This window comes from Notolabrus celidotus, chromosome 20, assembly GCF_009762535.1.
Source record: "Notolabrus celidotus isolate fNotCel1 chromosome 20, fNotCel1.pri, whole genome shotgun sequence".
Classification (NCBI taxonomy): domain Eukaryota; kingdom Metazoa; phylum Chordata; class Actinopteri; order Labriformes; family Labridae; genus Notolabrus; species Notolabrus celidotus.
Window position 1 is genome coordinate 4,958,147 of NC_048291.1, and position 26,922 is coordinate 4,985,068.

The 26,922-nt window shown below is 41.5% G+C and overlaps 1 protein-coding gene across 1 annotated transcript in view; it reads left to right on the forward strand.

The window, feature by feature from the left end:
• Positions 1 to 26,922, forward strand: part of grin2ca (glutamate receptor, ionotropic, N-methyl D-aspartate 2Ca) — a 97,758-nt gene that overhangs the window by 42,642 nt on the left and 28,194 nt on the right. Inside the window, exons 3-4 of the mRNA XM_034710605.1 lie at positions 478 to 592; positions 8,600 to 8,811. Of these exons, the coding sequence (XP_034566496.1) occupies positions 478 to 592; positions 8,600 to 8,811 (327 nt within the window). The remainder of the gene's footprint in view (positions 1 to 477; positions 593 to 8,599; positions 8,812 to 26,922) is intronic.

Below are 26,922 nucleotides of genomic sequence, written 5' to 3' on the forward strand. Positions count from 1 at the left end.
GAAAGAGGGATTGAGGAGAATAAGAGATAGAGGGAGCGGTGATAGTGATTAGACGAGTAGTAGTAGTTGTTGCTGCTGGAGTCCAGCACGTCTGTATCAGCTGGAGTCAGGAACGTCCACAGCAGGAGGACGTCTACGGCAGCTCAGAGGGACCTACGAGACAAGGGAGCTCAGGGACTCCAGAAAGGTCTATGGTTAGTAACTTTAATGGGACAGGTAGATTTAAAGTAAGTGAAGAAGGGGCTGGGGGGGGAAGGGGGGGGGGTAGGATCCCAGTGTGTCAGTGCGCCAGTTTTCCCGGCAGTCTAAGCCTATAGCAGCATAACAAAGAGCTGGTCCAAGCTTTAGCCAGCTTTAAGCTAACACACGAAAGGTTACACTTAAAAAAATGCAAAATACTCCATCTAATGTCAGTCTTTTTTTGGATTGTTTTGCTGGTTTAATCCACTGACCATCTTCCCCTTTCTTTCCCTGCAGGCACATGTTGAATGTAACCTGGGAACACAACGACTTCTCCTTCAACAGCAACGGTTACCTGGTGAATCCAGCCATGATAGTCATCACTTTGGACAGAGAGAGGCAGTGGGACAAGGTGAGCTTTTTATGTGTTATTGTCACTGAACGCCCCGTATCTTTATTTTATCAGAGTGATGACAGAAAGGTGAAACTGAAGAGCTGTTCTGTCACGTCTCTCAGTGACGTCTCTCTCCGCACGCTTGCAGCAGAGTGATTTCATACATCACTGGTCTCTTTGTAGAGACTGTAGTTAGAGGAGTCGGAGCTCTGTTGATACCAATGAACCTATTAATGAAGGATCATCGTATAATCACACACACTGTACCACATCACACACCGTTACTCCGACCCTTTGTGTCTTTGAAAGATCTCAAAACAAAACCCATGCACACTTTTATCAGGTAACTTTGCTGCAGCGTGACACCCTTAGGGGGGGGGGGGTGAAAAGACTGAAGGGAGTTAATTTCCTCCTCAGGTTCATTGGACAATGTTAGGTTAAACATAACACTCAAACAGCAGCAGGCGCTTTAAAGCTAATTATGTTATATTGGTGTTTTAGGGTTCTCGTTCCTATTGATTTCCAATGTGATGTAACAGCTCTGAGATAATGGAAAGCAGGGATAGGATAGGAAGCAAAATTGGACGTCACTCTGGCCCAATGAAACGAAGAACAAATGGTTCAGCATCACGCCTGTTTAAGGAAAGCTGTCTCTAGAAACATCTCATTAGTGTTGCAGAGTCACCTTTCATTATTGGGAAATCAACACAGACTCCATTAGACTGAAATTACAACGACAGGGTTTTACAAATTTCAGTGTAACAAGGTTTTTGTCATGCACGTTAAAGATCTCTACGGATACATGCTTGGCCTGAGATGTCTCCTCTGAATCCCCCAATGACTCCGGCACTCATTTCCACCACGCTGACCTTTATTTAAACCTTTCCTGAAAGAAAAAAACATCTTCCCCGCCCCTCCGCAGCTCAACTTTGAGCTCATTCCAAAAACATTTCGATACCTATTCACAGCTAAACTCTCTGTTGCCTCTGGCGTCTTTTCTTTCTTGAGAGCTGAAAATCAATTCGAGCTTTTGATTGCATTTCTGCCAGCCTCCTTATTGTGCACAATACAGGGTGGGCTGTGTGTAACGTTCATATATCACCAATATATAACCAGCCTCAGCCTAACACTAGAGACTGATGCTTCGCATTACACTCCTTACCATCTGTGTTTAATATTAAACGTGAATTCCTGTTCCACAGTTTTTAAACACGACTGGGTGTGAATAACTTACAAGTTTTTAAATTGCTTTAGTAGACTGAGGAGCTGGCAGCCTAAAAACAAGCTGGAGTTAAAGCACTGGGGGCCTCATGTCCCTTTTCAAAAAATGTCTGCTTGAAAGGTGTTTGCAGTACAAGCTAGGATTACTACTCCAAGTATCTGAGATTGAATAAAACAAGAGTAATTGGGTTTTTTGGAACCTGACACAGCTGATATGTGGCTCTCTGTAAAGCTACCAGACCCTGTTGAAAGACACAGTAATTGTGTCATCAATTGATTACTTTGTTACATTTTGTGAGTTTGGCATTTGCAAATGGTCAGTCTGAATCCAACTCAGTATTGGTGCTATAAACTAGGGATGCACCAAGCGGTAACCTCTGGTCTCAAACTATGAAGCCCATGCTGAAGTGTTATAAACTGCAATACATCGAGAATCCGCTTGAGGCTGGCTGCAGAAACACCAGAAACCACATAGACATGAATGGGAAAAAGACGCTCTTTGCAGGATTAATAAACATGTTTACAGCCTGGTTCAAAAAACGGCTTGGCCCTACAAAGCGAATCTCTCAGCACACACTGTACAGGGGGAGAATGTTTTTCTAAAGTGACGGTTCAGAAGTTATTAAGATTCTGAGTTTTTGCCCAAATAAGGACATGACTGACGGGAACACATAGCTATTGGCTAGGAGGCTTACACTACGTCACACTCTGCCTGGTTGAATTCCACATTTCCAATATGGCTGCCGCCGTCGATTGGCTTCAAAACAGCTCTCAGGAACTGATGGGTGACCTCACGGATACTACGTCCATATTTTATACGGTCTATGGCAGGGGTGTCAAACATACGGCCCACGGGCCAAAACCGGCCCACTAGAGGTTCCAATCCGGCCCGCGGATGACTTCCAAAAATGAAAAAAATGACAGACAAGACATAAACTGCAATTGTTCAACAAAAGTAACTGCTATATCAGATTTGTTCTCTGGGGGTCGCAGGGGTACAATCATAGTGCTGATGGAGCGCACCTGAACAACGCAGGTGAGTGGGAAACCTGTGTGTGTGGTGTGTTTGCAGCAGGTTTCAGGGCTTAAAGAATATCATATTCTGCCCCCACTATGAGACTCATCATGGAGAAAAATACAACAGCTGTTTTTCTAAAAAGAAAGTTCATGTAATGTGAACATTTTCAGAATGTACTTGTTCTTTGTTGCACTAAAACAAAGGGAAACATTTGGAGTTGTCATTATTTATGGGAGGTTATTTTTGAGTTATGATTTTACTGGTCCGGCCCACTTCAGATCAAATTGGGCTGTATGTGGCCCCTGAACTGAAATGAGTTTGACACCCCTGGTCTATGGGATGCACCGATACCAGTATTGGGTATTGGGCCGATACCAAGTGTCAATACTTGTACTCGTACTCGTCAAACCACATGAAATGCCACTTTAAGTTAGCTTGTCATTCGTTGAGCAGACAGGTAGAGTAGGAGGAGCAATGTCTGCGGTTTGGAAATACTTCGGTATAAATGAGGAGGACTAATGAAAAGCTAGCTGCAAAACATGAACCGCTAAACTATCTAGAGGAGGGGAGAAAAATAGCTCCTTCAACACGAGCAATTAGATAAAGCATCTGAAGTAAGATAAGATAAGATACTCCTTTATTTGTCCCACAACGGGGAAATTCATGGAGTTACAGCAGCAAACAAAAAGGTGTAATGTACAAGAATTTCAACAATATAGAAAAGAAACCAGCACAGCCCGGAATTCTAGGAGTTTGCTAAAGCTAGCAGCCAACAGCCAACTTTGCTGCAAATGCTGGAGAGAAGAGCGAAAATGTCCAGAGACGACCCACGAGTGCTGAAAATAACAGAGGCTCCTACACAGTACACTGCTCTTGATGACCAGCCACTGTCGGTCATGGATAATATGGGATTTCAAAGTGTTCTGGGCATGCTGGAGCCGAAGTGTCATAAAGAAATGACCCATCAAGGGAGCAACTCCTGTGATATGGGAGGTAAAATTAAGGTTTTTGCATAGACTGTATAATAAATGGATGTAGTATCCATGACGTCACCCATCTGTTTCTGAAGCCTATCATCAGCCGGTGCCATATTTGAAATGCTGAACTCAACCTAACTTCTGTCAAGCTAATGTGAGGTAAAGAGGCCGGCTTTGAATTTGAAAATATTCAAATTCCTGCATCTTTAGAAAGAATCCAGAATTGCATCTCCAGTGTGATATTAAACTAAAAAAAAACAACAAGCCACTTTTACAATGGGGGCAATTAAAAGTGGTACTGCTGCAATGTGTGTGCGGCCCATTGCTGGAGGGAGTCAAGCTGGGGCAAGCTAGGACTTCTCATAATTTCTCATCATTGTAATGTTTTGTGTAGATTTATTGAAAGCCTTACATTTACCTGGTAGTGCTAATCCTAACCCAGTGCATTCTTTTTACTGAAGCTAATAAAAACATCGAAACAACTCTTGATTGAAAACAAAAAATATCTGAGTCTTTAAGCATCCGTCTCTGTCATAGTAATGAAGGTAGTTGATGAATATTTAGATTTAATTTTCAAAAGGAACACTGATCTGACCTACAAAGGAAAAGCCTGCGTCAGTAGAGATCCTGTCTGTAATGTTTAAAGACACTTAAAATAACAATCTGAGCCCAGCATTGGCAAAAACTAAACTTTGAATGGATGTATGATCATACCCATTTGTCTCTAAGGATAAAGTTGCAGCTTTTCATCCTGTTAAGCATTTTCCTCCTAAAAGGAATCCCAAAAAGGCTCTGAGCTGATCATTTATTCAGAAAAACAGGTAGAAATATGGCCCAGACTCAAAAACCACATCACTCTAGTGCTCTTATCATACTCTACTGCTGTAATGTGATACTTCCAGAGATACCATTCAGAAGCTTCTACGAGTAGCTTCCAGATCTTAAAGTCAAGGTAACTCAGGAAGATGGAGTAAGAAGATGACAAAAGGGAGTGGTGACAGAGAGAAGGAGCCCCAGAGGATGATGGGAAGTGCTCCTGTCACTTCTCTTATCTGGCACAGTGATATATGGGAGTGAAAAGCTGCCGTTCTCTGGCTGTAGATCCGTGAAGAATGTCTCCACGGCTGGTTTGTAAACAAGGAATACAATCTAATTTCAGTTATTTCCTAATGGAGTTTATAGATTTATACTCTCTGCAACTAGAGTGAAAGTTATTGTGCATTTCGCTTTTCAAGCAGGTGATTGTGGACATCTCATAGCAGCATTTAAATGAGCTCAACAATAACGTTCCCTCGTGATATCTTTTTCATTTAATGCTCCGCAAAGCAAACAAGGACTTTTTCATTTTCCACGCTGAATGAATGATAGAAAACCTCCACAGCCGCGGAAACCAACAGAGACGTGAGGTTTCTCCTCTCAGTATATTCTTCCTGAAATTTGAAAGTCTGATTGACTTGGATAAACACCCATGAGTGGAGAGATGGGTAAACAGCAGGACTGATCAATATGACAGGCAGCAGAGAGGAATAACTGAGAAGTCTGGGAGGGTTGGGATGTTTGCCCTTTTCCCCCCCTCAACTCTGGTTTTTATTTCAGTGTGACGATCCTCACAGAATGTTGTGATCAGACAGGATGGTCGTCTTCATGCACAAAGAGCAGAGGTCATGAAGATGGTAAATTATGTCCAGACTAATTTTATGTTTCAACTCTGTAAAAAGACATCATCCAAAAAAAGTGAGTATGTTTTTGATGAAAAGAACAGCAGTTTTAATTTTATCAGCTCCAAATTAAACATAAGTCAATTATATGTGTTAACAATTAAGCAGATAGATGGATTGATTTATGACAAAGGGGAAAGGGTTCTAAAAGCCAGTCTAAAGGAAAAACCACTGATATCACAAGTAAGTAGGTCTAAGTAGGAAAGCTAGTAAGTTAGTAAGTTAGTAAGTTAGTAGGTAAGTAAGCTAGTAAGCAGGTAAGTAAGTCAGCTGGTATGTAAGCAAGCAAGTAAGCAAGCAGGTAAGCTAGTAAGTAATTAAGCTACTCAGCAAGCCAGCTTGTAAGTAAGTAGTCTAGTGAGCTACTAAGTAATTTAGTTAGTAAGTAAGCTAGCTAGTATCACAAGTAAGTCAGCTAGTAAGTTAGCAATAAAGTATGGAAGTGAGCTCATAGGTAAGTAAGCTAGTAAGTAAGCAAGATAGTAAGTAAGTCAGCTAGTAAGCAACTAGGCAAATAAGCAAGCAAGTGGGCTAGTAAGCAAGCTAGTAAGTAAGTAAGTAAGTAAGTTAGTTAGTAAGTAATTAAGCCACTCAGCAAGCCAGCATGTAAGTAAGTAGTCTAGTGAGCTACTTAGAAAGGTAGTTAGTAAGTAAGCTAGCTAGTATCACAAGGAAGTCAGCTAGTAAGTTAGCAATAAAGTATGTAAGTGAGCTAGTAGGTAAGTAAGCTAGTAAGTAAGCAAGCTAGTAAGTAAGTCAGCTAGTAAGCGACTAGGCAAATAAGCAAGCACGTGGGCTAGTAAGCAAGCTAGTAAGTAAGTAAACAAGTAAGAAAGTATGTAAGCCAGCAAGTAAGTAAGTTAGTAGGTAAGCAAGCTAGTAAGCAAGTAAGTAAGTTAGTAGGTAAGTAAGCTAGTACACAGGTAAGTAAGTCAGCTGGTATGTAAGTAAGCAAGCAGGTAAGCTAGTAAGTAATTAAGCTACTCAGGAAGCCAGCATGTAAGTAAGTTGTCTAGTGAGCTAGTAAGTAAGTCATTTAGTAAGTAAGCTAGCTAGTATCACAAGTAGGTAAGTAAGCAATAAAGTATGTAAGTGAGCTAGTAGGTAAGTAAGCTAGTAAGTAAGCAAGCTAGTAAGAAAGCTAGTAAGCAAGTAAGTAAGCTACTTACTAAGTTAGTACGTAACTAAGCTAGCAAGTAAGCTAGCAAGTAAGTAATCTAGCTAGTAATCCAGTAAGAAAGCTAATAAGCGAGTAATTAAGCTAGTAAGGTAGTAAGCAAGTTAGTAAGTAAGCTAGCAAGTAAGTAATAGGGAATTACAATAGTCTGAACTGGAGAAAATGAAAGTGTGAATCAATGTTTCAAGGTCTGAAAAAGAGAGCAATGGCCCCATTATATGATTATTTTTAAGCTTTAGGAAACAGGATTTGATACATTTGGTGATATGATGGTCAAAAGTCATCAAGTGATTGAAAGGGAGAAAGCAAAAACACTCTTAGGCTCCTTCATCCAAACAAAGCATGGATAAGAAAAACTAAACCACTGCTGCAAACTCTCAGAGAGACCCAGGAACAACTTCTGTACTAGAAAACAGGATATAGCCCAAGAGTCTTGAAGGGGAAAGGTTTGGATGAAAATAGGCCCAACCTACTATGATGTAGTAGAAACTAGAAGCTCCTAACAAACACACAAAAAAAAGGGTATAATATGGGCTCATGCAGACACTCACTGTATCTGAAAGTGAGACGATGAGTCAGCACAGAGCTCTGAAACTCAGTGGTGTATATAAGCTACTCGCACCTGCTCTCAATCAGCCACAACCACACACAGACCTGACTCTGCTCTGGGATGATTACACCACCAAACTCAATGAGTAGCCCCTCCCAGATATTAAATAGACCTTCTAATTCCACTGTCAGTAACACTTCCACCAGAATAAACTGAACATTTCAATTATTGATCAAGTTAATACATTAGTCTGCTTGTTGGTTGTAATTCACATGAAATTAAACATTTCCATTGAAGTAATCGTTCGACGAGGTGGACGGGACTCCTGCAGGAATATTCATGCAGACATTTCTGTCCTCATTCAGCTCTCCTTCTCTGAGCTTTGCAGTCGACAAACCTTTAAACATAAATGAGGCAGATGTCATAACTCTCCACATTGTTGCTCTCATCACTACTGCTTATGGTTTAAGTTACTTTAAAGCAATCAGCAGCTTAGAGATGTCCCCCTGAGAACAAAGTAAATGTAGATGTTTAAAAGATAATGAGGTCAAGCTGTTCAAATTATTTTGTGTGGAGCGAATAAATGTTTAAATCTGTTTGCAGTTCAGTTTTTGTGTTATGGCAGCAGCTAATCGCACCGCTTATCATTAGCATTCACTGTTGGTGTTTTGGTAATTGGTCTAACTGGTCCTCTGTGACCTGCTTTTCTTTTTTCCCCCCTCTGCCTGGTTTTCCCAGCAGGAGTCAGAGAGTCAAATATGTGCATCGCGCTACTTAACAGGTCACGGCTGCTTCGAATAAGCAAGCTTGAAATGTTTAATTCAGATCTTGATTATACATTCGGTTTGCTCGAACGCTCATTTCCCCCACTACGTCCAATTAAAATGAGCTAACTGGTAATAGAGCAAGGGAAGGAATTGCTTTCGCTGCGTTAGATGTATAATTGCACTCTGTACATCCCAAGTGACCTTAAAATCAATTTCCTGTGAACTGTTGATGATGTGAGGAGCTGCTTGCTGCACCGGGTCCAGATGCGACGACCACAAAGACGTGTGATAACAACGTTCAGAGCGGCAGCTGTGTTAAGATTTGAAGTAGTGATAGCTAGTGTTTATAGTAGCTTCAGTGATGAATGAAGGGCAAAGTGGGCGATGTATCTCACCTTTATTTCTCTTCATGTCTGACTTTAACAGCTTCCCAGCGTCCTCAGCTGTTTATAAATGTGACCCTTTTAAAGAATCATTGCTCTCCTGTGTTTCCGCTGAACACATCAATGTCATACATAATGGTGACCATCTGGAGTTTGGTGCAGAGATTTTTCACCGCCTCATGTTGCTCCTCCTCTGCTCTCAAAACGCCCGCAGGTGGGGAACTACGAGTCGGGCATCCTGCAAATGAGATACCCCGTGTGGCCTCGCTACGGCACCTACCTGGAGCCGGTGTCGGATTACAGGCATCTGACGGTGGCCACGCTGGAGGAGAGGCCCTTTGTCATCGTGGAGGCGGTGGACCCTTTGACGGGTACTTGTGTCAGCAACACCGTGCCCTGCAGACGGCAGTCCAACAAGACGGAAGCGTAAGTAATGCTAACACTCAACAAGAGGAGTTCTTAAGAGTTGTTTGATTGCATTTGAACGATTGTGCTCTGTTTCAAATGTGATTGGGTTAAGCTGACATGATTTATGGCTACAAACGGAGGCATGCTTTAAGTTCAAAAACAATTCCATGTTCCCCTCTAAATATGTCCGAAAAAGACAGCTAGCTCATTGATATATAGAAAAACGTGAACCTTTTAAATACACTGTTTTCTTTATGTGCTCCAAATCATCTAATTTCCAAGCTAGTAATCCCCATTTACAGAATCTGCCTCAAAAAGCCATATTTTGGTTTTACAAATGTTCCGATTGCCATTTGTTGTACAAAGAGTATCATCAAGCTGCAGACAGCAAGAACAAAAAGGGTGAAATCCAATACTTAAAGCCACCAGCAGTTACATAACGCAGATTTAGCTTGAATGAATGTCTCCAAACTGACGCCCATGGACATGCCCTCATACCCCAACCCTGTTCCTATGTCTCAAGTTGCCCTTTGGACTGTGAACAATGGTGTCACTGAAAACTGAAACCTTGAAATGTTGGTCTTGGCTCCAACGAAAGACCCATTAAGTTCCATTAATTCATTGTGTGTGTTTTCTTCGTTATTTCTAATGTGCCTGTGATCTCGACGACTTTGAAATGAGGGAAACCTCAATGTCTTTTCAAGAATAAATAAAGGTATTGAACTGAATTGAATTGAAGCACGCTTTAAGTTTAAAAACAATTCCATGTTCCCCCTCTAACTACACCAGAAAAAGATATGTCACTCATTGCTATATAGAAGTACATGATCCTTTTGAAACTTCTTTATGTGCTCCGAATTATTTCTTTCCAAGCAATTAATCCCCATTTGCAGAATCTGCCCCAAAAAGCCAGATTTTGGTTTCAGAAGTGTTCCAAATGCCATTTGTTGTAACAAGAGTGTCCTCAACTAGCATTTCAGTGGGCATTGGCTGCAGACAGCAAGAGCAAAAATGGTGAAATCCAATCCTAAAAGCCACCAGCAGTTACATAATGGAGATTTAGCTTGAATAAATGTCTCTAAATATACGCCCATGGACATGCCCCCATACCCCAACCCTGTTCCTATGTCTCAAGTTGCCCTTTGGACTGTGAACAATGGTGTCAAGAGGAGAGGGCACGTTATTGCTAACTGTGGCTGCAGCAGAAGCCTTGAAATGTTGGTCTTGGCTCCCACTCAAGACCCAATAAGTTCCATTAAGGAGCACAAAGAGAGAATCCTTTCCTTCAAAGCGGTTCAGATACACAATATTCAGTTAAGTGCCTGCCTTGGTGGGTAAGCGCTGTGACTCTTAATTGCCTGTTTATGTTTACTACCCCTGAGCACCGGACACAAATTGTAGAGCAGGTGTTTTAATTTTAAAGGTCTGGCAGTGCACCAGTTGTCAATTAGCTTTAGCATGTTTCCAGCTTGGCTGTTTAAGCCAACCTCAGCGGGAATCAGTAGGTATCAAACTGAAGGCTAATAAAGCAAATGAAGTCAGGTTTGTGGAAAGACATGAGACAGGTTGCTTATCGCAGCATCAAATGAGTTTATTGATAAGAACGGAGCAAAAACAGACTGATGGGCAGGCCTTCTGATGCCAGAGGTTTAAAATCTTAGTACTTGCAGACATTAAGCCCAACTCAGACATCTATCCCCTCTACATTTGCCTTCTTGCTCTCACCCCATCAGTTATGCTTTACTGTTAAGATAAGCTTCCACATGGCCCCTAATGTTCCCCAACGCCCAAGCATGAAGATGTATGAGGAGAGTGAGTTGTGATATCACTAGGGTTGTGAAGTGGGCACCTTGTTTCAACAGTGTTTCATTAAGTCAGGACCACGACACCTCGAGGACTTGACAGTTAGCTCCGGCATCCAAGAACCGCCTTGCTTTACGCTAGCTTTAATTTCCCACCGTACCAACATGCCAAAAGAGGTAAAAAATAGAGACAAGTAGAGATGCTTGTAAGAGGGCAGAGCCAGGGCGAGAAGCCTGTACGCTCTACCTCCCCCTCTCCCCCTTTTTCTCAGGGCGAGAGAGATAAGTAGAGTCTGTAACAAGATGTAAGAAAGAGGACAGGGAAGGCAGAAGCAGGGCGAGAAGCCTGTATGCTCTACCTACCCCTCTCATCCCTTTGTAAAGGGAAAGAGAGATGAGAAGAGTCTGTAATAAGATGTAAGAAAGAGGACAGGGAAGGCAGAGCCAGGGCGAGAAGGCTGTATGCTCTACCTTCCTCTCTCATTCTTTTGTAGAGGGAAAAACAGATGAGAAGAGTCTGTAAAAAAGATGTTAGAAAGAGGGCAGGCAAGGCAGAGCCAGGACGAGAAGCCAGTACGCTCTACCTCCCCCACCTCCCACTTTGCACAGGAGACGAGACAGGAGAAGAGTCTGTAACAAGATGTTAGAAAAAGGACAGGGAAAGCAGAGCCAGGGCGAGAAGGCTGTATGCTCTACCTTCCTCTCTCATCCCTTTGTAGAGGGAAAGAGAGATGAGAAGAGTCTGTAACAAGTTGTCAGAAAGAGGACAGGGAAGGCAGAGCCAGGGCAAGAAGCCTGTATGCTCTACCTCACCCAATTCCCCCCTTTGCAGACAGAAAGAGGGATGAGAAGAGTCTGTAACAAGATGTAAGAAAGAGGACAGGGAAGGCAGAAGCAGGGCGAGAAGCCTGTATGCTCTACCTACCCCTCTCATCCCTTTGTAAAGGGAAAGAGAGATGAGAAGAGTCTGTAATAAGATGTAAGAAAGAGGACAGGGAAGGCAGAGCCAGGGCGAGAAGGCTGTATGCTCTACCTTCCTCTCTCATTCTTTTGTAGAGGGAAAAACAGATGAGAAAAGTCTGTAAAAAAGATGTTAGAAAGAGGGCAGGCAAGGCAGAGCCAGGACGAGAAGCCAGTACGCTCTACCTCCCCCACCTCCCACTTTGCACAGGAGACGAGACAGGAGAAGAGTCTGTAACAAGATGTTAGAAAAAGGACAGGGAAAGCAGAGCCAGGGCGAGAAGGCTGTATGCTCTACCTTCCTCTCTCATCCCTTTGTAGAGGGAAAGAGAGATGAGAAGAGTCTGTAACAAGTTGTCAGAAAGAGGACAGGGAAGGCAGAGCCAGGGCAAGAAGCCTGTATGCTCTACCTCACCCAATTCCCCCCTTTGCAGACAGAAAGAGGGATGAGAAGAGTCTGTAACAAGATGTTGGAAAAAGGACAGGGAAAGCAGAGCCAGGGCGAGAAGGCTGTATGCTCTACCTTCCTCTCTCATCCCTTTGTAGAGGGAAAGAGAGATGAGAAGAGTCTGTAACAAGTTGTCAGAAAGAGGACAGGGAAGGCAGAGCCAGGGCAAGAAGCCTGTATGCTCTACCTCACCCAATTCCCCCCTTTGCAGACAGAAAGAGGGATGAGAAGAGTCTGTAACAAGATGTTAGAAAAAGGACAGGGAAAGCAGAGCCAGGGCAAGAAGCCTGTATGCTCTACCTCCCCCTCTCATCCCTTTGTAGAGGGGAAGAGAGATGAGAAGAGTCTGTAATAAGATGTAAGAAAGAGGACAGGGAAGGCAGAGCCAGGGCAAGAAGCATGTATGCTCTACCTCACCCAAGTCCCCCCTTTGCAGACAGAAAGAGGGATGAGAAGAGTCTGTAACAAGATGATAGAAAAAGGACAGGGAAAGCAGAGCCAGGGCGAGAAGGCTGTATGCTCTACCTTCCTCTCTCATCCCTTTGTAGAGGGAAAGAGAGATGAGAAGAGTCTGTAACAAGATGTTAGAAAGAGGGCAAGGAAGCCAGACCCGGGGTGAGAAGCTGGAGCTCAGGCTTTACGCTCTACCTCCCTACTTTGCAGGGGGATAGAGGGAGGAGAATAGAGAGAAAAGAGAGAGAATAATCTGTAACAAGATGTTGGAAGGTGGGCAAGGAAGGCAGAGCCAGGGCGAGAACAAGGTTTGGTCCAGAAACCAATCTTTGCACGCTCTACCTTCCCCTACGTAGTGTTAAGTATGGTGTAAAGGCTGGAGAAGCGGCCACGTTTCAGCCTTGGATCAAATCACAAACAAACAGATTAGACTCCTAACGGATGTTGTTTGTGAGTACGTCTTTACATAATTGTCTCAAGAATTATGTATCATTCACTGTTTGTTGGGAACCAAAGCGTCTTGGTATTGCATCTCTAAGTAAATATGCAAAGCGGATGCATAATCCCCACACTTCTGTCCGTTGTGTGCAGCTATCGTCAGGTATCAAGCACTACTTTTAGGTCTTAAAGAACAAAAACTGGGCCCTGAAAAGGGAAAATTGATGTTATCAAAAGGAAGAAGTAGTTTAGTAAGCTCAGCTGGTGGAGCATGAGCTTCTTAATCTCAGGGTTGTAAACTCCAGATGAAATCTAAGATATCTAGCGGTGCTCAGCGCAGCGTCTAAAGGCTTGAGAAGTGGGTTCCATATGTCATTGGAGTCTTTCATCACAAAATGGACCATTTAAACCCAGAATTGCTCAAACCATGACCCCATAACACCAAAACCAGAGCACAAACTTGACGGTAAATGTTGTGCAGCGATACTGCACAGCTGCAAGTTATTAAACATTGAAAATATGGCTGATTTCTCCTGATACAACTGTGTGCATCTGTGATGTTTTGAAGATGGTTTAAAGGTAAAAAAAAAAGTCCATCATCTTTCACTTTATAACAGTACACCTCAAGTTAAAGATTTCTGCTTATGCAAACCTTTTTACTGTCACGGTACAGTCCCACATGTACTCTCACATGTTAACGCGCCCAGTTTAATTGATTTTGTATCCAACTTGAGAGTGCCATTAGGTGTGAGATTAAGAGGCTCTTCCCCTGCCATTAGCCCTGGCATGGCTTCTTATCACTCAATGAGGTGAGCTACTCATTAGACCGCTCGGCCAGAGTGCAATATCCCAGGGATCACCTGTGACCCAATCAGGAAAATATATGTGCTGCATGCTGGGGTATCAATTAGATGGGACGATTAGGCTGTGTCATCCATCCTCAACACCTACGGACTGATGCTGCTGTTCATTAGTGGGGGGAGAGAAGCACTGGCCATTACCCATTACTGACAATAGTGTTAACAAGATGAAGGGGACAGAAGATGAAGATCATGTCCCTTCAGTGCCGTGGAGCTCTGTAGTGCTTCATCGCTCATGCTAACCAAATCATCCTGCCAGTGAACGAAGTTCGAAATCCCCATTGATGGAAAATGGTGGAAAAAATCCAAAGCAGGAGCAGATCAAGTCAATAAGGAGTTCAATGAGGCAATCTGCATGCTGGTCAGCTGAGCAGTGACCAATGAGAGCGCAATTAAGGTTAAGAGGTGCTTGTCTGCACTTCCAGCTGTTGAAGTGAAGACAGATGTTTGCACAAAGTGAGACTTGAAGCCATTTTCCACCAGATCTGTGTCCGGTCCGTCTCCGATCCGCCAGGTTTCTATTCTAGTCAATGTGTTAACTTCCACTGGATCTGCTCCGTTTGCATTAAGTCTGGAGGAGGAGAATCCTGGATTCAGATAACTCTAGCTGCCCAGTGGTCCTGCTCTGTAAAATTTAATATTTTTGTATCACTTCTTTTGGTAAGAACAATAACATTGATTTTTATTTTCGACAGCAATGCATAATAATTTTTGTGGTAGGGTCCTGGTGGAGTCAGCTTTTCTAAAATCAAATAGGACACCAAAGAAACAAGATTAGGAACCACTGAAGGAGCAAAAACCCTGCAGTCCCTTTTGGAGTTAGGCCCCTAACCCTAACCCTGAGCAGTGACCAATGAGAGCGCAATTAAGGTTGGAGAGGTGCTTCTCTGCACTTCCAGCTGTCGAAGTGAAGACACATTCCCCCAGATCCGTGTCCAGTCCGACTCCAATCCGTCAGGTTTCTATTCTAGTCAATGTGTTAACTTCCACTGGATCTGCTCAATTTGCATTAAGTCTGGCGTATCTGATCCGGCAGGATCGGAGCCCTCTGGATCAGATACGCAAGACTTCTACTTTGCTAGATGCCGGAGCACGACGCATCAATCTCAACAGAGCAGATGGAGCAGGACAGGAAGTCAGGCACCAAATCAAAATGAAAACATCCGGTTAATTTTCAGAATAAAACACTCTGTAATCACCAGATTGTATTTCACTTCACTACAACAACAAACAGTCATGATGAGCGGAGTCGGGTCTGGAGTCAACAGGTCAGAGGTTTTCAGAGGACCAGAAAGACAACATGGACAAGGAGAGGAGGAGGAAAATCCTTGATTCAGTGATTATCAAGGGAAAACCTCGGTCACGTGACTCTAGCTGTCTGGCGGTCCTGTTCCGTGACGGACGAGAGAGCGTGGAGCCTGACCGCAGCAAATTCAAGATGGACTCGACATGGATCTGGTGGAATTCGGATGTTAAAGGTGACATATCATGCTTTTTTCATCAATATATATTGGTCTAAGAGGTCCCCAAAACATGTCTCCTTCAGTCCTCCTCAGAACACTCTGTTTTCTCTCTGACCACGCCCCCTCAGGAAGTGGATGTGCCTCGGCTGTCCAGCACGTTGATCTAATGTTTACATGTTGGCTGAATATACACAGCTGCTCAGAGATCACGTTACTTCAACCCTCTGAATCTGATCCAGAATCTGATCCTGACGGAGCGGCGCCTGTAGCAGGACCTTTCTGAAGTATTGGTCACAGATTTAGTGTTTCTTGTTGTTTTATTTGTCAGTATGTCGACGTGTGTCTTGGTACACAGCTACAGCTACAGCTATGAACATGTAGCTATGTGGCTATGCTAATTAGCGCTAGCACTTATCCATGACAAATGAAAATCATCCACTAGATCTTCAAATCTGCAGACGTGGGGAGTAAAACCGACCTCTGCCAGAAAGGCAGCGGGACCTTTTCTGAAGGATTGGTCACAGATTTAGTGTTTCATGTTGTTTTATTTGTCAGTATGTCGACGTGTGTCTTGGTACACAGCTACAGCTACGACATGTAGCTATGTAACTATGCTAACTAGCGCTAGCACTTATCCATGAAAACTAAAAATCATCCACTAGATCTTAAAATCTGCAGACGTGGGGAGTAAAACCGACCTTTGTGTTTATTAAGACAGCCTACAACTAGCATGCCTCCCTCCTAAGCTCCTTGTTACCACACATTTGTGCAGGTAATGAAAAACGGAGGGGGGATTCAGTATTATTTTATACAGTCTATGGTCTGAACAAGCTCCGAGCTCTGACCTCCGTGACAGACCGGATATTGTTGTTACGTAACAAAAACACGGAAGTCTGAAACGGCTCGTTTCAGCACACATTTACAGAAAGGTGTAGAAATCAAAACAGGGGCAGAATGGATTTTTTTCATTTTCAGGGGGTTTGTAGACATGCCAGGGAAACATATTTCAGGTAGAGAACCATTAAAAATGTCCATTTTGCATGATATGTCACCTTTAAGCCCTAAGGAGTGCGACTGAGTTCTTGTGGGGCGCAAAGCATTGTCCGCTCTGAGGTTGTCAATATTAGATCTGCACATAATAGCTATGCCTGTAGATGCAAATGTGTAAAATTTAACTTTTTTGTATCACTTCCTTTTAGTAAGAACAATCAAACTGATGTTTATTTTCGACAGCAATGCATCATTTTTGTGACGGGTCCTGGTGGGAACAGCTTTTCTGAAATCAAGTAGGAAACCAAAGAAACAAGGTTAGGAACCAGTGAAGGAACAAAAAACCTGCAGTCCTTTTAAGAATCAGGCCTTCAATCATTTCTGCTGATATGATACTGATAAATGGAGGTAACCAGGTCTGTAAAATTTGGTTGTAAATGAAAAAAGCAAGATATTTCAGTGGGTAAATTTGCCAGTCATCTTTGTGAGGAGCAGCTATTAAATCACAAAGCTGTTTCCTAATTAAGTCAAAGTCCTAGCGCATGGTATTTCTGAGCTGCAAATTCTTGTAAATTATGAGTTAAAGTGTGCCAACACTTTATCAGCCACTCTTTTTGAGAACAAGCTGAGAAAGCTGTTCCATCTGTTCAACACAGACTCGCCTTTCTGTCCCTGCATCTCATCCACAACCTAAACTTCCCCCTGCAGCTCAAAAATTCAAACAAATCTGGCCCGCATCAGTGCTTTCTAAACGGGGAGTCATTGGTGATGCAGGTTTGTCTATTTCAATCCCTCAACCCCCTTCGATACCATACATCCAGCCTGCCAGGCGGACCATCTGTGTGGCTCCCTCATTGGTCCACAGAGAGGCCTGACATAAAGCCACCAGAGCAGGGCTCAGACTGAAGCAGCCCAAAGCAGTTAACACAAGATATTCCCTTTGAGTCTTGCATGGTCCTCCAGTGGAATCAGAAATATCCAAAGCTTCCTTATTTATTTTGTGTCCGGGGAATACTCTCTCCTGCTTCAGAGCACAGTGGCGTAGATTCATTTAGAGGCGATGCCCTGGTGAATGCTTGTATTGACCTGGGAAGATAATGTCATCATAGATTAGCTGCTATCAAGGGGGTTAGATCATAAGTAGATTTAATTAAAGCTGAGGCTGAGTGTGGCGGAGGCGGAGAATGAGCTCCCATGAGCCTTGGAGCAACAGGATCAAGAACGCAACACCAAAAAGCTGCACTTAGGAACTTCTAACTTCAAGGATTCTCAAGATGTAATGTCTGTAAGCTTCGACAGCTTTGCATTGTGTCATTTTGATGCCAACCAAAGTCTCAATCACACTGATTTAGAGCCTGTATCGGTAACACTTTGTATTAACTACACACTTTTAAGCATTAATTATGCATTAATTAAGCATTAATTAATACTTACCTCATCATCTGTAAAGCATTGTTCATACATTAATACTCATTTATATATCATGTACAAACACAGTTATAAATGTTTTATTATTCATGAATATGACTCTCTATAATGTGTTAACTAACTATTTGTTCATACTTTATAAATGATGGATTCACCAATTACAAATGAGCTATTATGGTCATTATAAACCAGTTATAAACACATTTACAGGTTAGGATTCTAACATTTAGTAAGGGTTAGTGAACACCTTATTACATAGCAAATTATGATTAATCAAGGTAGTCACAAAGGACTTATAAGCTGCTTGTTCATGGTGTTGTGAGCTGATCTAAAGTGAGGACTTTTTATGCTTTACGAATAATTCATTAATGAGATTTAAGACCAGCAGCACCTTAAAACACAGAAGTCACAGATATTGATTCAACCGAATAAGGAAAGAGACACAACACATGGACTTAAACTTGTGTTTATTAAAAGGAAACAACCTCTGTATAAAACCGCGTTTATCAAAATAACTCTTCATATGAACTTAAAATACTCTGCAACTGAAAAAGAAAATCTCACAGTGGAAAACTCAAATAAAAGTTCAAATGCAGCTGCAAAGCTGAACAATAACTTGGATTCTGTTTTTTAAGGTGCTGCTGGTCTTAAATCTCATTAATGAATTATTTGTAAAGCGTATAAAGTCCTCACTTTAGATCAGCTCACAAAACCTGGAACAAGCAGCTTATAAGTCCTTTGTGACTACCTTGATTAATCATAATTTGCTATGTAATAAGGTGTTCACTAACCCTTACTAAATGTTAGAATCATAACCTGTAAATGTGTTTATAACTGGTTTATAATGACCATAATAGCCTATTTGTAATTGGTGAATCCATCATTTATAAAGTATGAACAAAGAGTTAGTTAACACATTATAGAGAGTCATATTCATGAATAATAAAACATTTATAACTGTGTTTGTACATGATATATAAATGAGTATTAATGTATGAACAATGCTTTACAGATGATGAGTTAAGTAGTTAAAGGTACTGTGAGGAACTTTTGTTTTGTATCGATTCTGGCGCCCCCCTTGTGGACAAAGTGATACCTCTTATCTCTTGTCCTTTACATGCAAAAGTAGTGTTTTCAACTAAAGCCTCATCCTGTTGTGTTCAACAGTCAACTTTATCAGGCAATGTGATTATTTTCCATGAAAACAGTCAAATAAAGGCTGTTTCTGAAGTGAGATGTCCATCATCTGGTCTGACACCTACCCCCCCAGGGCAGTTTCAGGCATTAAAAATTACAACAGAGAAGGTGCCAGTGTTGCTGCTGATGGACTTGTTTGCTATTGAAGGTTATAAAGCGGCATCAGTATCATTTTCAGTCTGTTTCTCAGCCATTTCAAAACTCCTCACAGGGCCTTTACTATAAAGTTTTACCCCTATATCAACTAGCATGTGCTACAAGTTTCTCCACATCTTTTAGGTAGCTTGCACGTAGACGTTGCATGTGGTTGGGGTAGTGCAGAGGGTTCAAACGAGAGCAGTGTCGAGTGTGAAGTGTGATGGAAGAGTGTTTTTTTCAGAGAGCAGCTCTTCCCAACTCAAGCGTTTAACCTGCTTCAAACAGGGACAGGTTCAGAAGAGGTGCTGCACAAGCCATTAATCCAAACGCCAACAAGGCTTCCTTGCACAGACCTCAGGTTGTAAACGTACTAATGGAAATGCAAAGCCTAATAATCTCTTTTGAACACAGACAGAAAATTCTGATGTTTCACTTTGGTCCTGTCAGAAAAGGTGCAGGTTTGGGGGTCTTCAACAGAGTTGTGCTCTTTTAGGGATTTACATTTGGAATGAAATGTTGAGCACATACAATGAAGCCAAGTTACTACAACAGCTATAATTTTTATGGTGAGACATTGAGTCTGATGCTAGATTTTTCACACTGTCACGGACATACCCTTAGACAGAAAGACACAGTTTTCACAGGACAGGGAGACTAAGGCCTTGTGTATTTTGGCACCAAATTTGATGAGGATATAATAAAGTGTTTATGAGATACAACTCATGGAGTAAATTCTTGACATTTCATTTTGGAAAGAAATTTAAATATCTCACTCATTGCTGTTAGAAAAGATGCCGGTTAGTGACCTTAAACATAGTGGTGCTCTTTTAGAGATTTAGGTTGCAGTAGGTTTACACTTTACAGAGATTTACTGGCTGCCATTTGGTATGAAATGTTAAGCACAAACCATGAAGCCAAGAGACTACAGCTTTAATTTTTATGGTGAGACATTGAGTCGGATGCTAGTTTTGTAGCTCTGTCACAGACACACCCTTTGACAGAAATACACAGTTTTCACAGCACAGAGAGACTAAGGCCTTGTGTGTTTTGGCACCAAATTTGATGAGGATATAATAAAGTGTTTATGAGATACACCTCATGTAGTAAATTCATGGCATTTCCATTTGAAAAAATGATCAAATATTTCCCTTTGCTGCAGTTAGAAAAGATGCAGGTTTGGGGACCTTTAACAGAGTGGTGCTCTTGTAGGGATTTGGGTTGCCATAGGTGTAATATTTACAGATTTACTGGCTGCCCTTTGGTATGAAATGTTGAGCACATACGATAAAGCCAAATTACTACAACTTTAATTTCTATGGTGAGACATTGAGTCGGATGCTAGTTTTGTAGCTCTGTCACAGACGTACCCTTTGACAGAAATACACAGTTTTCACAACACAGAGAGACTAAGGCCTTGTGTGTTTTGGCACCAAATTTGATGAGGATATAATAAAGTGTTTATGAGATACAACTCATGGAGTAAATTCTTGACATTTCCTTTTGGAAAGAAATTTAAATATCTCACTCATTGCTGTTAGAAAAGATGCCGGTTAGTGACCTTAAACATAGTGGTGCTCTTTTAGAGATTTAGGTTGCAGTAGGTTTACACTTTACAGAGATTTACTGGCTGCCATTTGGTATGAAATGTTAAGCACAAACCATGAAGCCAAGTGACTACAACTTTAATTTCTATGGTGAGACATTGAGTCTGATGCTAGGTTTGTACATATGTCACGGACACACCCTTAGACAGAAAGACGCAGTTTTCACAGCACAGAGAGACTAAGGCCTTGTGTGTTTTGGCACCAAATTTGATGAGGATATAATAAAGTGTTTATGAGATACACCTCATGTAGTAAATTCATGGCATTTCCATTTGAAAAAATGATCAAATATTTCCCTTTGCTGCAGTTAGAAAAGATGCAGGTTTGGGGACCTTTAACAGAGTGGTGCTCTTGTAGGGATTTGGGTTGCAGTAGGTGTAATATTTACAGATTTACTGGCTGCCCTTTGGTATGAAATGTTAAGCACAAACCATGAAGCCAAGTGACTACAACTTTAATTTTTATGGTGAGACATTGAGTCGGATGCTAGTTTTGTAGCTCTGTCACAGACATATCCTTTGACAGAAATACACAGTTTTCACAGCACAGAGAGACTAAGGCCTTGTGTGTTTTGGCACCAAATTTGATGAGGATATAATAAAGTGTTTATGAGATACACCTCATGGAGTAAATTCTTGACATTTCCTTTTGGAAAGAAATTTAAATATCTCACTCATTGCTGTTAGAAAAGATGTCGGTTAGTGACCTTAAACATAGTGGTGCTCTTTTAGAGATTTAGGTTGCAGTTGGTTTACACTTTACAGAGATTTACTGGCTGCCATTTGATATGAAATGTTAAGCACAAACCATGAAGCCAAGTGACTACAACTTTAATTTCTATGGTGAGACATTGATTCGGATGCTAGATTTGTAGCTCTGTCACAGACATACCCTTTGACAGAAATACACAGTTTTCACAGCACAGGGAGACTAAGGCCTTGTGTATTTTGGCACCAAATTTGATGAGGATATAATAAAGTGTTTATGAGATACACCTCATGTAGTAAATTCATGGCATTTCCATTTGAAAAAATGATCAAATATTTCCCTTTGCTGCAGTTAGAAAAGATGCAGGTTTGGGGACCTTTAACAGAGTGGTGCTCTTGTAGGGATTTGGGTTGCAGTAGGTGTAATATTTACAGATTTACTGGCTGCCCTTTGGTATGAAATGTTGAGCACATACGATAAAGCCAAGTTACAACAACTTTAATTTTTATGGTAAGAAATTTTGTCTGATGCCAGATTTGTAGCTCTGTCACGGACACACCCTTTGACAGAAATACACAGTTTTCACAGCACAGAGAGACTACAGCTTTGTGTGTTTTGGCACCAAATTTGATGAGGATATAATAAAGTGTTTATGAGATACACCTCATGTAGTAAATTAATGACATTTCCTTTTGCAACTAGGGGGACATCTTCAAGCCTGAGTTCAGATTGAGCACAGTTCCTGTTTTGTGGTGAATCACCAAATTGAAGGGGCTAGCCACACAAGGAAAAATCATTACAGTTTACCTCTGTGTTTTTTTTTTCAGCTTCAATGCAAGGCAATGCAACGCCTCAATGCAAATTAAGAGAAAGTAAACTAAAAGGCGTCTTTGGGGCTGAGCAGTTCAGACAAATAACTTTGGTACAACTCCAGATGGAGTTCTTTGTTCCAGGTCTGAAGTATTGTGGTGAGCTGGTGAGTTGAATAATGCTCAGAGTCAGATCTTTATTTATTGTGCAGCCTCTTTGCATTTTGAAGCAAGAGCACAATGTTATTGCCACCCAATGGCAGAACACTGAGCTGAAGTATCTCAGTGAAACAGCACCAAGACATAAGGAGTCATATTCTTCAACTGACTTCATGCTGATGACACTCAAATGTTACTTAACATGCACAACTACTCAGGATTAAAAACTGGATCAAAGGCGCTAATTGTAATGGCGCTAACACATTTATAACCCCAACATTAACAGCCTCATGATTCGTTACTCTGCTGTATTTGTCCAAAATCAAAATCGGGTCACTTCAGTATGTCTCAGTGATGATCTTGAATTTAAATTTCTCTGCCTGAAGCTTCCACCATTTAGTTTGTAGTCATAATAAACCAACTATATAATATTTAGAGGCATAAATGTTGTTGCCTCTTCCTAATTTTCATCAAACGAACCTCTAAAGTTTATTCTGTCATCCCTTCTGCTGTGAGCAGATGGGACCGTTTCTTTTTCACTCACTTTGAGTCTGCAGGATGCAGATGTGAAGAAAAATCACCTGGTGCAGCTTTACAGCTTATAAAAGAGGTGAATATATCTAGAGAGTAGCATATAGTGAAACATATTACATGCATACTGCCAGTCACTATTCCAAAGCATTACTCTAAGTATATCCACACTCACCCAGAGTTGTGACTATTCCCAAAGACTCCCTTTAAGCAATCGGCGGGCGCCTTGAAGCCAAAAGCTTGAACCCTGGCAGCTGGTGAGACAGGGGATGTTGGGACCGCTGTGTTTACTCTCGGTCTGCCGTGGCAGCCTCGCCTTCCTCTAAAGCGTTCATTTGTTTTGGTTTGTTGTGGTCGAGCTCAGTCTGTTCGTCTCATTGCCTCCCGGTCCTGATGTGTGGGTGCAGAGTCCATTAGACTGAAGGTCTGAGGGGGGGGGTTAGGGGTGACGTGTCATTAGAGCTCTCTGCATCCAGCCTGTGGCTCACCAGTTCACTGCCACATCTCCTCACACGGATGACTTTGTGTGCTCGGGAGGTGTTTGTTTGCTTTCAGAGGAACAAAACCTAATAGTCATTGGCAGAATGAAGAACACGCAACCTTTTGAAAGTGGACTGATGAGTTTCTTTTATCCTGAAAATAAGATTCAAAAAATCTTGTTATAGACGGACCTGCTTTCTAAACAATCGTTGCAGGCTCTAGTCTCCAGTGGCTGTATTCATGACGCTTCTCAGTACAAAGAGTTGCTCCTGGTGAAAAATACTGAATTATTTCTTCAAACTTTTTTTCTCATAGTTAGGATTATATCATGGTGAAGATGAAAGTTATTCACCAAGCATCTGGGCCCTTAAAAGAGCTCCTGAGGTGAAAAACTGCTGGGAGTCATGAGGAGGACTTTTAAGAGGCTGAAGAGTTTCTCAAGGAGACGAGAAAATATCAGAAAGACGGTGAAAACTTGGTGATTTATGGCAACATACTTGTGAAATCTGTCATAATATGTCGTCAACATCTCATAAGATTTCAAGCATGAAGAGAATTTCTTCTCTACTTGTTGTATCAACCAATCACAGCTTCAGGAGCATGTGTCATACCTAACAATGAGGTCAACCACACCTCCACCAAAAGACAAAAGTTTCAGTCTTTGTTCAGAGTCGCCCTGAAGGTGCATTTCGACCGAGAGTTCCAGGGTCTTTTAGCCCCCAGAACTACTTTCCCTGGAACTTAAAGGTTCCTGTGCCCCCATTGTTGTCTGCATTTCGACCGTAGGCTGAAGTCCCGGGTAGCTTGTGTAAATCAGGCCAGTGACGTATGGAGAAACAAAAAGTAAAGGCACTACACCACCAGACCAGTATAGGGCAGTAAAACAAAGACGTTGCCAGTCATCACAGATGACACCATAGAAGCAGACAGACAGGCTGGTATCATTATTTGCAACACAACAGTTAGCCTGTTAGCATGAAGAGACTCAGCTGGTGCTGTTTTAGATGGTGCTATATTTCATCACAGATGGATTCACTGAATCAACACGTGAGAGGAGATAAGCGCGAATAGCAAAGACGTTTCAACACGGCTTTAAAATCCTTTTGAACTCAAAAAGCCGTGGCAGAGATTGACCGGTGTTTTGGTTTAAACAGCGACCCTGTTAACTGGAGACCCCCAGCCGGACGCATCCCTCATAAACGTCTTTAGACAATCATTAAATATCTGATGAGGATATTTTGAAATCTTAATAAAAACTAAACTAGTTTGCATTCCCAGGAACTCCCTCTGTGTTTCAACAGCTGTGTAAACCCCACAAACACTGACACGTTCAGCTGAAGGTCTCCAGTTTACAGGGTCACTTTTAAAACCATAACACAGAGAGAGACGCATTCACGGTGGGCTGAGAGAAGACTACTGTTACAAGCTGCTAAATCAAGAGAATCACAGATGTGTGTGATGTTATTGTGGACGGCGGGCGGAATGAAAACACTGAAGTTAATCTACCAATCAGACATGCTCAGCATTGCAGGCCCTGCCCCTTGAAAGTCCCGGGACCTTTGAAAAGTACTACTCCACTAGCAGGGGCTTTTCAGGGGGGAGATTATCTACCCCTGAACTAAATTTAGACCCTGGGTCCACTGGTCAAAACGCACATAGTTCCAGGTTAAAGTTACTCCGGTTGAAAAATGAAGAGCTCTCTGAGAGGATTAGATGGGGGCAGAATGAAACTACACAATTGAAGCTGTGAGATGGCCTGACAAGAAAGAAGGAGTCAACCAAAAAGGACCTGAGGCACGACAACTGCTCGTTTTCTCTCTGCTAGTTTGATTAAGTGGAAAGCAGCCAATTTGACAACTTCTCCGATGTGTTTGGTGACGTTGGCAGATGGAAGCAGAGAGCGCACACTGCTCCTCACAGCTCTAATCACACACTCACAGAACCATCCAGCCTCTTTTGTGACCCCTCTCCCTTTAAATCAGATCAGAGTAAAAGGTGTTTTACAAAGCACTCGTCTCTGTTCTCTCCTTCCTCCTGACTGACATCACCGGGCGTCATCCTGTTAACGTGAAACTGAAGGACATTTTCATCCCTGTGTTCTTGGAAATCCTGCTGATAAGTAAGGGGAATTGATTTCAACCCTTACGTCAGCTTCTTTGACTTGGTATGCTGAGCCTCAGATTGTCAGCTAAGCTTGGTGCTGCGTGCTCTGTCTGAAGATCAGAGCTGTGTGTAAGCATGCACGCCGTGTCTTTTAGCCAGGGTCAGTGGGGCAGTTTGGCATGTGGTAGGTATTACTCAGGCCAGTGTCCTAATTAACACAGTTTAGTATGCTGTAGTACACAGCATATCAAAGTCGGGTATTTGAAAGATAAGCTGCCTTTGGAGGAGAGAGAGGGAGGGATGTGAGGACACAGCGAGGGCAGGACAGTCTCATATAATACTTTGAGTATGCAATATGCAGAATTTTAACCAGCCAGTTTTAACAGCAATGCAGCATTAATAGATTTGTAGCGGCAGATCAATTTCAGTAATAGATGAGACTATTGCCGAGGAGCTGGCAGCGTTCCAGCCTGCTCAGTGTGTTCTCCATGCAGGGCTCAGGTTTAAAAATGTGGTTTATTTCTGCACGAGTCACATCAGGAGGAGCTGTGTTAAAGTAATTACACACCATAACTCTGCTGAATATTCTAGGGATGTTCCAACTCAGGACTATGAGCACCATTTGTTAAACATGGCTTAACAGGAGGTCACAGAAAACCAATTTGACATCATTATCCTGCAGGCCCCTCTGACCCCCAGCCTTCAGTCCTCTTTGCAGGTTAACGTCCACATGCCTGTGCTGGTTACATGCAGTTTAATCAGACACTGCATACATACAACTTCATCTCCATACACTAGATTAACATACTGACAAACTACACCTGCTTATTTACATCCAGGTAGTACAGCGTTGTGGCGGTAGCACTGGCTAGTGTTGGGTAGCTGTTACAACTTAGACACAAAATATGACAATAACTTAAGGCTCATGATATTATTCATAATTATGTTATAGAAACTGTTATACTGCAAAAATAATCATAATAATAGTACTAATAATAATGTTACTGCAATAAGTATATTACAATAATAATTATAATAATACAATTCTTATATTGCAATAATAATAATAATAATAATAATAATAATGCAACTCTTAAATTACAATAATAAAAACTAATTATAATCTTAATGCAATTATTACATTGCAACAATAATAATAAAAATAGTAATAGTTATAATTATTATAGTAAAAATAATATTAATAATGCAATTCTTTTATTGCTATAATAATAATAATAATAATAATAATAATAATAATAATAATAATAATAGTAATAATGTTACCGCAAATTAATATTGCAATATAAGATTTGCATTTTTTTTTTTTCATTTTTTAAATTAATTATTATCTGTATTTTTTTAATCAGTAGTAGTACATTTGTATATGTATTATTATAGTGCAGATACAAATATTAATACATTTGAAGAGTTCATTTGCAAAAACAGATAACTCTGTTTTTTTTTTTCAAAAAACTTTTTTTTTTTTATATATAGATTCTTAATAAAGTTTCATTTCATTTCTCATTTTCAAGATATCTCTGATTAGTAAAGTCATTCT